The 15,571-nt window shown below is 40.4% G+C and overlaps 1 protein-coding gene across 4 annotated transcripts in view; it reads right to left on the bottom strand.

Annotated features, from left to right (window-relative positions):
- Window positions 1–1,117: 1,117 nt before the first annotated feature.
- Cbx5 (chromobox 5) overlaps window positions 1,118–15,571 on the bottom strand; it is a 39,015-nt gene continuing 24,561 nt past the window's right edge. For all 4 annotated transcript variants that reach the window (XM_015493569.2, XM_015493567.2, XM_048802847.1 and 1 more), the window contains exons 3-5: window positions 15,192–15,378; window positions 11,640–11,740; window positions 1,118–9,686 (exon numbers count right to left, since the gene is read on the bottom strand). In XM_015493569.2, coding sequence (XP_015349055.1) covers window positions 9,536–9,686; window positions 11,640–11,740; window positions 15,192–15,378 — 439 coding nt within the window. In that variant the 3' untranslated portion in view covers window positions 1,118–9,535. The remainder of the gene's footprint in view (window positions 9,687–11,639; window positions 11,741–15,191; window positions 15,379–15,571) is intronic.

A 15,571-nucleotide genomic window follows, 5' to 3' on the forward strand; every position in this document is an offset into this window, starting at 1 on the left:
TGGAGGAGGCAAAAACTAAGCCACAGTTGTTTAGGGGTGAGAATGCTGGTGTCAAAACCCTGGAGTCGCGCTTTCTGATGGGCCTGAGGCACAGACAAACCGTCATGATGATGCGAGAACTAGAAAGAGATGGAAGGGGAAGGGGGCAAGCAGTCCCAGGCTTCAGAGGTAGGAAATAAATAATGTCCAGAAGGGTCTGGCTCTGAAGTGGACCAAATGGCTCTCCTGTCCCATGTTTATGGGGTCATGGACCATTAAGTCAGCCAACCTACAGATGTCTTCATAAGACTTTACGAGATTAGACTGGGGAGACTCTATAACTCAACAGCAAGGAAGGAAAACAGGACCGGAGAACTGCAGATAAGAGCTGGTAGGAACAAGGACTCTGCCTCAGAGTCACATCTCCATGGGAGGGTGCCTTGGTTCTGGGATGTTTCATCTTCCTCACTTCTCACTCTTCTGGGAGTTTCTGCCTATCTCCACTAGCTTCAGGGTTGCATGAAACTTCGGTTACCCAATAAATGCTGGATTTTCCAGCATATGCTTCCCCTGCTAACCCAGCTTCCAACTGTCCTCCATCACACTCCTGGCCCCCAAGCATTTAGTCCTCAGAGAAGACAGATTATTTGGGGTCATTTGTCAAAAATCAGGAAGATAAAATACAAAGTTATATTTACAAAGACATACATTGTAATCCTTAAACCTGATTGACTGTTTACTTGATGTGGCGTTTCTTAAGTTCTAACAACCATGTGCTCACTTTTTATAGAGTGCCATGGGTCATGTTTATTCTCTGAACTGTCAGCAGCAAGAAGAACCTGGAAACCAGGAAGGCACACAAACAAAACCAGTTCAGGGAATAGACTGGGGGAGTGGGACATGTTTGTATTCCCGCAGGTTTGCACCACCCTGTGGCTGTAGAAAGACAGCAACTAAGAGACCCAACAACCCTTAGGAAACCAGCCCTCCACCCTAAGGCACCCCAACCTTCATCCACCTCTATTCTTAAAGTCCCGCTGCTCTTCTGGAAGCGAGATGTATGGTTATGGTCTGACATTCCAGGGCCCAAACTAAGAAAGGGTGTGAGATCCAGATCTTCAAACTACCACTCAAGATCCATATTTGAAAAGCAACCATTTATTAGAACCAATACAAGAGTATGAAAAGAGGGAAAAGAGGGTGGAAGAGGGGGAGAGAATGAGGTCTGAATCAGATGTCAGTTGTGGAAACACATAAATGCCTACTTTTAAACATTTACATTTAAGAGGCAAACATACATATAGATCACTTATCCTTTAAAAAAAAAAAATCAAAAGCAGACATGTTTGGCTGAAATAAAACTAAAAAACACAACCAAAACTCCCCCACAAACCAAAAAGTCCATAGAGAATTCAATGCCTCATTTCCATTCAGAAATCTGGCTACAAAGTGTGACTTTACTACTCAGGATGGTGCAGTGCTGGAAGGAACCCAGCCTCTTGAGTTTCTTAGATCCCATCCCGTGGGAAGTGGTGGAAGGCCAGCAGGCCATGGGCAAGTCAACTCCTGGCTACTTGGCAGGATGTCAGACTGTGCTCTCTCCATCCTCCAGGACTCCACAGAACCCTCCAGTACCCCCAGTACCGGGTGAACAGCGGGAGCAGAGTCCACAAAACACAGAGAACTGGAATGTGACTGCAAGGAGCCAGGACATTGTGCTTTTTCATGGGTTACCAATTTAGGACTAAGGAAGGGAAAGGAGAAACAGCCCTATTGGGAAGAGGAGCTGGCAGAGCCCCTAAAATGAAATGGAAAGAGGACATTCTTGAGCCCATACCTGGGCAATAGAAATGGTTTCCAAGGTTTTCTCAAACCAAAGGGGGAAAAAAGGTCAAGGTCAGGTTCAGATTGTGGACATTGAGAAAGAGATGACAAATACTAAATACAGTAAATCAGATGTAAGTCTTAAGGATCAATGCCCAATTCTAAGCATTACACATATTTCTGGGGGGTAAAAAACCCCTCCAATGTAGCTCTTTCTGGTGGAGAATGAGGAGGTGGTAACATTTATTGAACCATCTGGTTCCTATGAGGTGGAGGAGGCTTAGGAGCATGTAAGGGTACAGTGACCTAGCAGTCCTGGGATCATTTGGGGGGAATTAAAAGTGATAGAAGTCAAAACCACTGAGACCCTCCGGAAACAGTCTGTTGGCTCCAAATCCATAGGTAAAGGAATCTTAATTCCCAACCTGAAAAGAAAAACAAGCAGTAGCACCCCTCCCTCATGATTCCCTAATCCAAAGCCTCTCTGTGAATGCAAGACAGAGGAGATACTAGTGCCTTCCCCCCATAACATCCTAAATAAGTCTGGACTATTAAGACTCCAACATTCAAGAAAACACTGTCAACATCTGAACTAGCAGCTTTGATGAGGGGTAGGGGGCAGAGAGTTTGCCGAGGTCACTAAGTAGTTCCAAACTTGGAGACAGCTCAGTGAGCACTAAAAGCCTGCATCAGGCTTACACTTCGGCTCAAGGAATCCTCCACAGAGGAACCTAAAGTATTCTATCAACTTTGATTCACAATGCCTCACAACACCCCTGTGAGGTAGGTCAGTATTATTACCCCCATTTGACAGATGGGGAACTGAGGCATTGAAAGGAATGACTTGCCCAAGGTCAGCCATTATTAAATCAGTTGAAGAGGTTGGCACACACAGTTAGCATCCACTCAATTCATCTTCTGCTTAAGAGTATTCTACTTCTCAGGTACACTTGGGAGCAAAAGGAAGTTGATAGGTACACCTCACTCTGCAAATGAGATGAGCTCAATCAACCCACAATTATTAACTAAGGGTTTATTATTTATCTAGTATAATGTGAGGAACCTAAAAGAAACCATCTGCTTCTGAAAATTATGTTAGTGGAAAATAAAATTACATTTTAAACACTAAAGACATGAATTCCTTTGGGGGAAAAAAATCTTAAGACGTGAAGAGCTAAGTCACAATGATTTCTCAAGGTTTTGTACTGAATAACCCAAATTCCTAAAATCCAGAAAGAAACAAGACCATTCTCAGGTAGGCACAAGAAAAACCTTAACCCACTGGTGGACTTGATGGAGTCTCCTAGGGCTACTTATCACACAGCGCAGAAGCCCAGCACCACCAACCAGCCTCCAGCTGCTGCACACCCCTCCCCACCAACCCAGAGGGCATCATTTCCCAACCTCTCTGCCTCAGCTCAAACCCAGGACTGCATAAACAGCTTAAGATTAAGAATATAAACGGTGACCTCTATAACTCGTCATATACACTCTTGTAAAATTCTTGCCTCCTGCCAGAACCATAGCTCTTTAACGCAAAAGGCAAAAAACAAAACAGAAAACCCACGGACAAAAAAACATTTGATGCATTCCCCACCCACTTTGGTTTTATTCTGAGTTCTGGTAGAAACCATTATGTTCCTTACCCCAAAACTAGGACAAGGGGTTGGGGGGCAGGAGGGTACCAAACCCCAGCCAGCCCTGTTTTAGAATCAAATCCTAAAGCTACCAGAAACTGGAAAACACTGACTTGAGCCTTGAGAATGCTGACACAGGAACTATCATTTCGGGTGATCTCAAATAATTTCCAGACAAATACCTTGCTTTTTTTCATGCCCCTCACAGCAGCTAGTGCAGCAGGACCTTCTACATGCAACAGAAGCTAAAAAAATTATCAACACAGTACCATATTCATCAGGGACACTATAGTTCCAGGAACCATTGAAGACTTTAAATATAAACTTTTTCTACTGATGGCTGATCACAGTGGACAAATCCAAATGACAAGATCAAGACTGATCTTCAGCAATGACAGTTCGGGTTCAGTTTTAACTGTCCCCAACCCCCCCAAAATACACTCCTTAAAAAAAAGGTAATGAGCTGACCATTTGGACTTGGATCAGCTGTCAGGGTCATACCTGTCAATGCCAAGGGACATCACACACACAAAATAGAGAATGACAAGATAAAAAGTTCATTGCATTCAATTTGGCCTAATTTCTTGATAATAGTTTCCTATTAGATTTTCCGATTAATACTGATGGCTCTTACCTAGACTGTGATAATTAGGTTTTGATCTATTATGACATTAATGATCACAATCAGTTGACTTTGAAATTGTCTTAATTAATGGCTCTTTCCTTGTCAGCTTTTGCCTCCAGTGCAGGATCTGTCCCTCCCCCACCACCTTGTTTTAACTCCTCTCTTACTGACCTCAGAGACAAACCGCACTGAAGGATCACTTCTTCCCATAAAACAAGACTTTAAACTATTTTAAAACATTTCTTTTGACAGAGAAGCAATGTGAGATGATGCTAGGTGAAATGAGGACCAGAAGAAAAGGAACTACCAGATAGGAAAATGTCACCTTAGAAAACAACCAGTCAAACATGATGTTCAAGTAGCAATGACAGACAGAAGTAACTAAAGACAAGATGAGGTAGATTAAAATTCAAGAAATCCAGCACAAGCAAAATGAAACAAATTGTTTTTATGAAGCTATCCAAAGAACTTCACACTTAACTTTCCAGTAATTAGTCTAAATCCTGGGAATTCTGACTTCCAAAGCTCTTTTACTCTTGCTAATCCAGTCAGAGCTAAATTTCTTCTTATGAGCATGTGAGTTAGAATGGACAATTTCTTAGGATTACACTATTTCATAACTGGGTTAGGATTCATCCTAGACTCATTTGAGACTCCAGGTTATGTGTATTTTTGGGAAAGGTTACCACATAATTGACATAAGTGAGAAATCACTCTCCTGCTATACTTGAATAAAACTGTACTACCCCGAGGTATATGCTCAGGTATTAAGAGATGTGCCCCCAGCTTTTTTTTTTTTTTTTAAACAAATCTTCTCAAGAGATAGTACATTTTAAGCTTAAAGCCCACCTCATGTTCACTCCTCCAAAAGGGATAAGAAACTGAAATATGCATGAGCAACTTTGATAACATGTCCATGAAGAACAGCGTTACAGAATCTACAAACAATTGGATACGTAACATAGCTGATGCTTTCCACAAGCAAGAACTAACTACATCACTGAATACTTTGGCAGAGGACAAGCCAGGGACTCAAATCAGGGGTCCTCTATACCCACTCATCTGTTTTCTCTCTCCATAATGACAGCATTTTTAACTCAGCTTTGTTTATTTTCTGGAAAACAATTTTGCTGTGTTCCATGGCCAATTAGCTCAGTTCATCCAAGGCCATAGGTCTTTTCCACATATGAACTAATTAATGTCACCTTCCTACTCTAGAGCTCAAAACTACACCACATCAGTCAGCTGTCTCTGCCCCTAAACCAGAACTTTATACCCACTTGTTATCTTTTTTTAAAAAAATATTTGATTTGTTGGTGTGGTGCTGAGAATCGAATCCAGTGCCTCACACATGCTAGGCAAGCGCTCTACCACTGAGCTACAACCCCAGCCCCCACTTGTAATCTTTACTATACAAAATTATTAATGATCAGTTCATCCCATACCAATATGAAAATTCTCTTGAGTGTAGAAGGATGGCCCCTTTTTGAACTTGGTATCCCCAGGCCAAAAAATGTTTGTTGAATGAAATCACCAAAGTTGATGTACATTAACATGGCGAAAATTCAGACAGCTCAATGCAAAACTCGGGGCACCCAATTCAGAGCATATGCCTTTGTGTGTAAGGCTGGACAACATCTGTTTTTGAAAACATAATCTTCATTAGAGGGTGAAGCCAATGTCAAACAGTGGCTCCAGACCTTTCCTCTCTGCCTTGGTACAGACATGCCTGATGATTCAATTATAAAAGTACAGACCTCAAGTCTATACTGTGTTAGACTGTAAGTTAAGACTGTAAATAACCCTAACTTTGACTCTAAAAATCTAAACCAAAGGGATGGGGTCATAAATCCTTTTTTTTAGCCCATCTGAGATTTTTCAATTCAGCTCTAATGGGGCTCTCACACCCTCACAAAGTAGTGTTTTACACCCTCAAATTTGAACCCTAGTGCTGGAGACAATGATTCCTCAGTCTAAATGCTGCTCCTTCACTGTTCCTTAGTGAGCTGGATTAAAGCACAGGCCCAATAAAAACTCAAGACGAAGTCCTAAAACCTTTCCCAGTGCCCTGTGATTTGGACTGAATGCAAAGAAAACAGACAACAGGTAGTTCCAGAACAGGAATAAAAAGAATTAAGAATAATAACTGCCTGGGCTGTGGGAATAGGACCAACCCTTCAACAACCAAAAGTATGCAGATATGGTTGGGGGACAGCCAAGGACCATCTAGAGTTGTTAGTGCTGGGAGCACCACAGGTTCAAATGTTCCTGAGAGCCCGTTTGAACAAGAAAAAAAAATAATAATAATAATAATAATATGGCTCTCTCCAGGTTTAAAATGGGCACTGCCCTCCCTCCAGGCTGACCTTCCCAGTAGTGGACTTTAACCTGAGAGCCATTTGTGCAGTCCTGGGAATCAGAAGACCTGCTAAGCTGTCCCTGGTAGACTCTACTCCAAAAAGCTCTGTTAAACTCTGTAGAAAGGGATATCGCTTACTGCTGATTATTGGAAGAAATTCAGCATTAGAATGATGTTTTGAAAGAGAACTGAACACAGGAAAAATATACCGTGAGCACCTGAGACCTACGCATTTAAGAGTGTTTTCTTTGCAAACTGGGTGCAACAGCACACCTGTAATCCCAGTTACCTGGGAGGCTGAGACAGGATTCCAAGTTGGAGGCCAGCCTGGGCAACTTGGCAAGACCCTATCTCAAAATAAAATAAGAAGATCTAGGGATGTAGCTCAGTGGTGAGCACCCCTGGGTTCAATCCTCAGTAAGGGGAAGGGGGTGCTTCACCCATGGCTACAAACTCCTCAGAGAGGAGAAAGTTCCATGAAACAGATTTGTTTGAGGCTGCAATTCTCCAATGGAGAGAACAACTACCCAGCACCAACAAATGCTGGAGGCACTGGCAGGCATCTGGTTTCCTTTGTGCTAAGGGCTGAAATTAGTATTGGTGCTCTGGTTCCCTACATTCCACACAACCAGCTGTGAGTAGCAAGGAGAGAACAAAAGTTGTTTTGATGGTAACTCAGAAAACCATGATTCTATAAACTGAAGACAGAAAAAGATGAAATGAAGAGAATTAAAGGGGTGATGAGTAACAGATGACACTAGGGTCATTTTGGTAAAGGAAATTCAGACTTTGATAAATGTGTTCAACATTACCTATAGCCACAGCAAAACATCGTGTACCTGGTTTCAAGGACTAATCTCAGTACCAAATATTGCTGTTTTCCTTGTCCATGTGCTAGATTTGATTTTAAAAACATGGTCACTGCAGTTCATATAACCACTATCACTGGGAGGCATGCACTGGTTACTTAGGTAGGTTAGCATTTTCTCCAGCAGTCAGTCAAAGTGATCTGGGTGATACCCTCCTCAGGAGCTCTGGACATCTTTTGCCCTTTTCTTACCTACCCTGATATCCTATGTTACTTGTACGAAAAATCTGTTTTCTGACCATCCTTCTTTTCTTGCTGATGCCCATCAGATTAAATACAAATGACTGTCAATGATCTACCACTTGATCCGGCCTTTAAATCCTTCATAGAGCAAAGGAATATGGAGATAAAAACTCCTACCCACGTGAGGTATGGGTTATGAGCTCTCCCCCAATCACATTACCATTCAGAAAGATTTTCCTGGCTGACTTAAACCAAAAGCTCCATTGTTCCAGTCTGTCCTGTCACTGTAGCAACAGCTGTCTTCTCAACTGTGCAGTATAATTTTTGACATAATTTATACAAGCATATAGAATTCAATCAGCAGCTGAGCAGGGAAGCAATGTAACAAATGCTATGAATGGGTATATGATTTGCATATTATGTGGCTCATCTGTGGACTGGAGCAATCCACCATTCCCCTCATTACTATGAATAATCTAGCAATGGCTGAATGCTCCTGGCCAGACAGCTATATGTTTTAAAAATCAAAAACAACAACAAAAACAGCCTCAATGGCTGGCAAACTCTAGAATTAAGGCTACTTCAAGCATTTATTCTTATTTCCTCAGCTTTGAGGCTGGGACAAGGATGCTCAAACCCTGCTACTTCCTTATGTTTAGTCCTGATTCTCTAGCCCTCAATTACAAGAAAAGGATAAAGGGAAGTAGGGCATTGTTTGGGGGACAAAGGCAGAAGGATATGATCAGGAAAAAAATCTCTCAATAGCAAAGCAAGAGGAAACCAAAAGGGAACTATTTGGCTGAGTAGGGAGTAAAGGTTGTGTCGACATGCTAATGCAAGGACCTGCCACTTTCTGAGGTGATAGTTTTCCATGAAAATGGGTTTTAAAAAATAAGATTCAAATAAAATTTGAGGGTGGAAAAGGAGAAGAGCATTAATACTTTGTGGACTCTGTTGGCAAATCCAGGAGTCAAAAAAAGCAGTAAACATAATTGTTAATGAAAATTTAAAATTGATACTGTGGCCAATGGCTCCCCTCCAATAATTCCCCACTGAAAATAATGACATGGAAGGGCAACATAGTTCCATTGAGAAGAGAGAGTCAGGTTTGAAGCCTCTTTGGTAACAGGAATGCTTTGGGAGGCCACAAAAGTTGGCAGGGTTGGAGGGTGCCTAGCACCTTGGCACAAGCAAGCACCAGGCAATCACTCACACCTACATAAATACAGTCTAAATATAAGGGATGGAAGGAAAGAATACGTACACATCATACATGATAAAGACAACTGTTTCTTGCCCCTACCCCATATCCTCCTGTCCCATAGTTAATAATCTTGTCATTTTATGACAAACTTACAGAAGGAGAATCAGGGATTACTAAGAACAAGGCCAAAAATCCTAGGGCTAAAAGGAGGGCCTTGATAAATTTCAACATAAAATTTCAAGTCCTCCAAAGGACGGAGTTATTCTGGGAGGATGGGTGAGGATGAACAACAGAGGGTAGCCCAGAAGAAGACCACATCAGGGACCCTGCATTCTCCTGGGTAGAGCTAAAGAAGGTTGGGAAAGCCCCAACAGGTAGGCAGTTGCTATTAGCTTTTTAAAAGATGGGCAATATTCTTTCCATCCCAACATGTCAAAATAAAGGCCAGCTGGTCATCAACATATTCTAAGAAACAAAGCAAGAAACCAAAATTCATCATCATTGTAATAAAATCCCCCGATCTAAAAAGCAACCAACCCTGAAAAGATCAAGACTCTTAAGGTGATTAAAAAGTTAAAACTTATCTTGAGGTCACAGGGGAGCAGAAGGAAGAGATAAGGGCAATGGGAATTACACACAGTATGTAAATGCCTGGTCTTCACAGAAAGACACTTATCATGAATCAGACCATCAGTTATGTTACAAGAGAACCAATACCAACATTTCTCCTGTGGAGCACAGTGATAAGCACATTTTTTTTATGGATGTGTTTAGGATAGAAGAGGGTGGGCAGAAGGGAAAGGCAGGGAGGCGAATGTATTATGTACAAAGAGAAATGACAGAGACCACCCGTCCTTTAGCTCTTTGAGGTTTCTTTCTCTTTGTTTTCCGCATCCTCAGGATATGCATGCCACGTCAGTCTCTCTTCATAAAATGCTATCACAATTTGTGGACATTTCACATTAGCTTCTTTTGCAAGAACCAAGTCGGCTTCATCTGTGTCTTTCCTGGAAGGAAGAATAAAAGACTTAGAAGGAAATGAAGTAAGAGGGAGAGAATCTGTCCAAACAGACTTTATGTCACTATGCGCACTGAACTGACTTGATGTCCTCCTCAGCTTTATTTCAGGGTGAAAGGATAAATAATACATTATTCTACTTTTGTAAGTTTTATTTGTGTGTCTCAACATGTGAGTAAACACAATTAAACATGTACTCAGCATAATTATGATATGTGTAAACCTAGTTTCTGAATCATTTTAAGCAAAGAGATCTAATCCTCCTCATTTTGTGGCCTTTTAAATACTCATTACCTTTGGTCATAACTGTGATCCCCCCCCCAATGCCAGGATCAAACCCAGGACCTCATGCATGCCAGGCAGATGCTCTACTACTGAGCCACATCCCTAGCCCAAGAACTGTGATTTGAAACAATAAGAACATGGAAATTTGGTGAAAATTCCTATTACCCAAGTCACATAGCCCCATTACCAAGTAAAAACAAAATTATCTTAGCAACACAATTATTTGTAATTAATCAAAAAAAATTTTAAATTCTCCTGAGATGTGGACAAATATAGCTATACTTTCTTTTCTAGAAATTTGAGCATTTAATTCACAGAGGTAAGTATTATGGATGAGAGGAAATAGAAAATGCATAGCTTAGAGCAGATACTTAATTTTGGACTATGGTAGAAAAAACTAGTTAAATATGTGAATGCAGGTGGGCACACCTATAATTCCAGTGACTCAGGACACTGAGGTAGGAGAATTTCAAGTTCAAGGCCAACCTCAGCAACTCAGTGAAATCTTGTCTCAAAATAAAAAGAAAAAAGAATTGAGGATATAGTTCAGAGATTAGATGTACCCCTAGTTCAATTTCCAGTATCAACTACAACCAAAAAGTTAAAAATAAATTGTGCTCTACTAGTGAGCTGGACCACTATCCCCAATTTTATGTTTTATGTTATATTACTTTTTGGTACCAGGGATTAAACCCAGTGGTATATAACCACTGAGAAACATCCCTAGCTCTTTTCATTTTGTACACCGAGAAGGGTCTAAGTTGTTTAGAGCCTCACTAAGCTGCTGAGGCTGGCTTTGAACTTTGATCCTCCTGCTTCAGCCTCCTGAGTCACTGGGATTATAGGTGTGCATCTCTGCACCCAGCCCCCTTTTTATTTTGTTAGACAGGGTCTTGCTAATTGCCCAGGCTGGCCTTGAACTTGCAATCTTCCTGCCTGAGCTTCCAAGTGGCTGGGACTATCTTGGTTAATCACCCCACCTTTAAGAACCCAAATTGAGCTGGGCACATTGATGCACACCTGGAATCCCAATGACTCAGGAGGCTAAAAACAGGAAGATCTGAAGTTCAAGGCAGCCTCAGCAACTTAGCAAATGTAATCTGTCTCAAAAAATAAAAAGAACTGGGGATGTAGCTCAGTGGCAAAGTGCCCCTGGATTCAATCCCTAGAAATAAATAGATACAACAAACTGAAAAAAGTACTGCACTTTACTTCAAGAGCCACTTTCTCTACTGGCCAAAGTAACCTTTGCTTTGGTCAGTATTAGCCTTAATATTTTTCGTTGAGGTTATTTTTCTCTTTTTGATCATTCAGTGGTCTTAGCCCTCAGGAATGGTAGAAAGTCTAATTCAACTCTTATTGTCACAGGCTCATGATCTTATAGTAAATAATTCAGAACTGTATAAACAGATAGTTTATGCTTTCTACTTTTTTCTGATATATGGGCTACTATAACATAATTTGGTTTCATAATGAAGCTTGAGAATGTCATAAATACATTGTGAATCACAATTCCCATTTAATGCCAGATAGCGGGCATAGGATTTGGATCTCTGAAATTCAAAATTCTTAGTTTGGGAATTCTCAGTCTTGTCACTCTATCTTCCATACAAATTCAAAGAAACACAATCATGAAGTGGAGCCCAATCTCTCTCACCATTTCATTAGGAACATTAAATCACCACAGGAATCTGTTGCCCCAATGATCTTTTCTGGTTCCAGTCCTCTCTCAAAGCCCCGAGCAATATCATTGCTCTGCTATAAATAGAAGATAAAGAAAGGTTACTTACAGCTTGGAGAAAGAGTAAAAAAAAATTTCTGTTTCTCAGCACAACAAGCTCAATCTGGGTTAATATCATGTGATACCACTTCTGTCACTGATTCAAAAAAATTCTTAGGATTTAAGAAATATAATAACTAGGTTAAGTCGGTGACAACTATGATGCCAAGAGATTTTTTTTTCCTTTTGCAAGAAGATGCAATTGTCCTTCCTTGTATTCCCTTGAAAAGATTCAGAGTGACCCTTACAAGTCTTTAAGGTCCCATGAGATGTTCTGAAGTCACTATTTAGAAATTCCTCTAATCCTCCTACTCACTCTGAATCTCTCTAGTATTCTAGGCAGCTGCCCCTGTCCTATAGTTTCTGAGATGACAAGCAAGTTCATGTTTACTCTACCTAAACCTTTTCTCACCTTAAAAACTTCAAATATACCATCTCTCTCAACTCTTTTTTTTTTCTTTTTCAAGTTTTCGGCGGACACAACATCTTTGTTTGTATGTGGTGCTGAGGATGAACGCGGGCCGCACACAGGCCAGGCAAGCGCACTACCGTTTGAGCCACATCCCCAGCCCTTACCCTTAACACTGAACAATAATTTAAATTTTTCTTTTCACATAGTCATCTATGTTATGAAAGAACAGAGGTAAAAATGATACGAGGCTGATGACACAAAACAGTTTCAAAGATCACAAACTCTAATACCCACGCACTTGGTTGGAGAGAAGACCCTGGTCTGCCTATCCCCTCCAATGTGAATGAGCTGTTAGTGAAGGTAGAATTGGACTGTGATTATGAACTAACTAACTAGTTGATAAGTCACAAGAGAAGTGCTGAAACTTGGTTTAAATGTAATCATTATCTAGACAGGGTCTTATCCAGGTGGAGAGCAAGAAAATAAAATTTTATATAAAACATAATTTTTAAAAACTATATCATGGAAGATAATGCAAGCTTATCTAGTAGCAGCATACTAAAAAATTTAGGAAAACTATCCAAATGAATGAAATCCCTTGTGTCTAATTTTTATAAGATCTCTTTGATCTAAAATTCACCTTACTTTCCTCTAAGAGATGCAGGGTTCAGGTGGCCCCCAAAGATACAGAACCCACAATAGGAAAGAAATTCCAGGCATGGATCAAGGGGAAATACTGACTTTTAAAAACACAGCCTCTTTTGAGGGTGCTTAAGGGGAAGAGGTTCCCAGATGTGCACACAGCTGCTCACAGCTGGAAAGCTGGCGCATGGTCTGGGTAGTAAATCATAGTTGGCGGCTGAAAACAGTTTGCCACATAGGGAGGGAAGAGGGGAGGGGGGTGGGAGAAAAGGAGCTGAGGCGAGGTAAATGCTAAAATCATCAGAGACAGTGATTTTAAATCAGGCATAATACCAACTAACCAATTTTTAATGCAATGGTGTTAAAAAAAAATGCAATCCTCCTCTGTTCCTCTATACTTTAAAACATACAATCACCTATCTTCCCAGCTGCCTACCTGATAGCCACCAGTACTGCTCAGAATGCTATCAAGGGCCTCGGGTGAACAGCACAGGTAGGGGTTGTTTTCAAGGTCGGCAGCCTCAGAATCAGGCTTAGGAATGAAACTCTGTACTGGCCAGTGGCACTAAGCCAGATTACTCAGATTGCTCCTTTGCAAAAGGACAGAAACCCTAGACTGAGGACATACTCACTACCTGCCACAAATGCCTAACTAGAAGTTTTATACTATGTTATTTTTGCTCTCTTAATTTAGACAGAAACTGAATCAAATAGTAAAAGGCAGAATACAAAGGACTCATAAAAAAGAAGAGACTCAAGACCTCCCTCCTTAGAGAAGGGAAAGCATTCTCAAATCCTGTATCATTACAATATATCATAATAATATACAGACCTCACCAAAATAGGGCAGTTTTTAAAATAAGGTTGCAAAAAACAAAACAAAACAAACAAAACAATTATTTGGGGAAACAAATAAGGACATAGAAATTGTGAGTCCCCTTTCACTTGCAGCTTCCAATCTTTCATGCTCACTTCTTTTTAAGCTGTTTTTCCATATCTTGCCCTATGAAGACCAGGAATCACTTGTGTAAGATTTTCTAAACCATGATTCCTGGGTCCAAACCACAGAAATTCTCCTTGAACTAGTCTGGGGGTGCATCTTGGGCACTGGAGATTTTTTAAAGCAGCCCCCCAGGTGATTTTAATGTGCAGCCAGTGATAGGTATCCACGCAGAATAAAGATAAATAGAGGTGCTTGTGGCAGTGATGCTGGAAGACTCCGAAGTGGACTTATGCTTTTATTTTATTAAACTTTAAGTGTGTGATATATCCTTCACCACAAAAGGTTTGTAACCTTGAAATAAATGAAAGGAATAAAAGCTGGAGGGTGGTGTGTGTTTATGTGCACACATGCAGGTGAAAAAGGAGGTAATAACAGTGCTTATGCTAGTTACTTGAGAGCTAAAGAGCACAGATTAAAGCAACTGAATCAAACAAAAATTTCATAAATATACTTTCCAAATAAACAACAAAAAGATTCAAAAGGAAGATTAAAATTTCTTTTGTGAAGTATGAAACTATAATAGGATCAAGAGAAAACAGAAATGTCAGTTAATTGTATATTATGTGAATTTCATCTCAATTAAAAAAATAGAAAGGGTTGAAAACAAGTACTATCATTAAAACAAATAAAGGTCTTTTCCATTCTTAAAAAATTCATCAAAGATTCTCCCTCTCTAAAATAACTAAATCTTCTATTTACTGAGAAGGCAAACTAGTTAAATGTTTTACAGATTTAATTTTGCCACTTTAATACAAATCCATTGACCACAAATTACATTTCCCACTCAGCCAGAAGGGGGCGCTGCAGTTAACCAACAAACCTCCTGAAAGCTTTTGTTCTAGGTACATCCTTAGAACAGAAATACCTAAAATATGGCCCCCTATTTAGTTAAAAACAGTTTGTGAATGCTATTGTTTGCACACAAAGTGTTCCCCAAAGACTATGTGTCGAGGCTTGGTCCCCATGCAGCAATGTTAGGAGGTGGGGCTTTTGGGAGAATGAATCCACTGATAGCTGAACGGGATACTAGGGGGTGGTGAAATCTATAGGCAGGGGGGCATGCTTTTGAGGAAGTAGGTCACAGGGCATGCCCTTGTTGGTTCCTGGCCTCCCCTTCCCCTTTCTCCTCTGCTTCTAAGCTGCCATGAATTGAGCAGCTCTGCTTTGCCATTCCCTTTGGCCATGATGTCTAGCCTAGCCTCAGACTCAAAGCAATGGAGTCAACAACCATGAACTAAAAGCTCCAAAACAATGAGTCAAAACAAATCTTTCCTCTTCTAAGTTTTGTTTTTTTTTTTTCCCTTCATGTATTTGTCACAGCAACAAAAAGCTAACACAGTGGCACAGTGGGGAACAGGGAAAGGAAACTTACCTCTCTCTTTTTTTTGGATTTGATATCATCAGCACTGTTTGAAAAATTGGATTTCCTCTTGTTACTTTCTGACTTCTCCCTGGGTTTGTTATTCTCACCCTCCTTCATCTTCTTATACTTTTTCATAAACTCAGAAATTAGCTCAGGACAATCCAAATTTTTCTCTGGTTCCCAAGTATTGTGCTCCCTGGGCAACAAGATTGGAGAAAAGAGGAAAATGAGTGGACAAAAAAATCAGGCGTTTTTTTGTTGTTTTTTGAACCAGGGATTGAACTCACTGAGCCACATCCCCAGCTTAAAAAAAAAAAAAAAAATTTATATATTAATATATATATATATAATAATTTGAATTTTAGGTATTGATAGGACATTCGTTTGCA

Source organism: Marmota marmota, unplaced genomic scaffold (genome assembly GCF_001458135.2).
Source record: "Marmota marmota marmota unplaced genomic scaffold, marMar, whole genome shotgun sequence".
In the NCBI taxonomy this organism is placed as follows: Eukaryota; Metazoa; Chordata; class Mammalia; order Rodentia; family Sciuridae; genus Marmota; species Marmota marmota.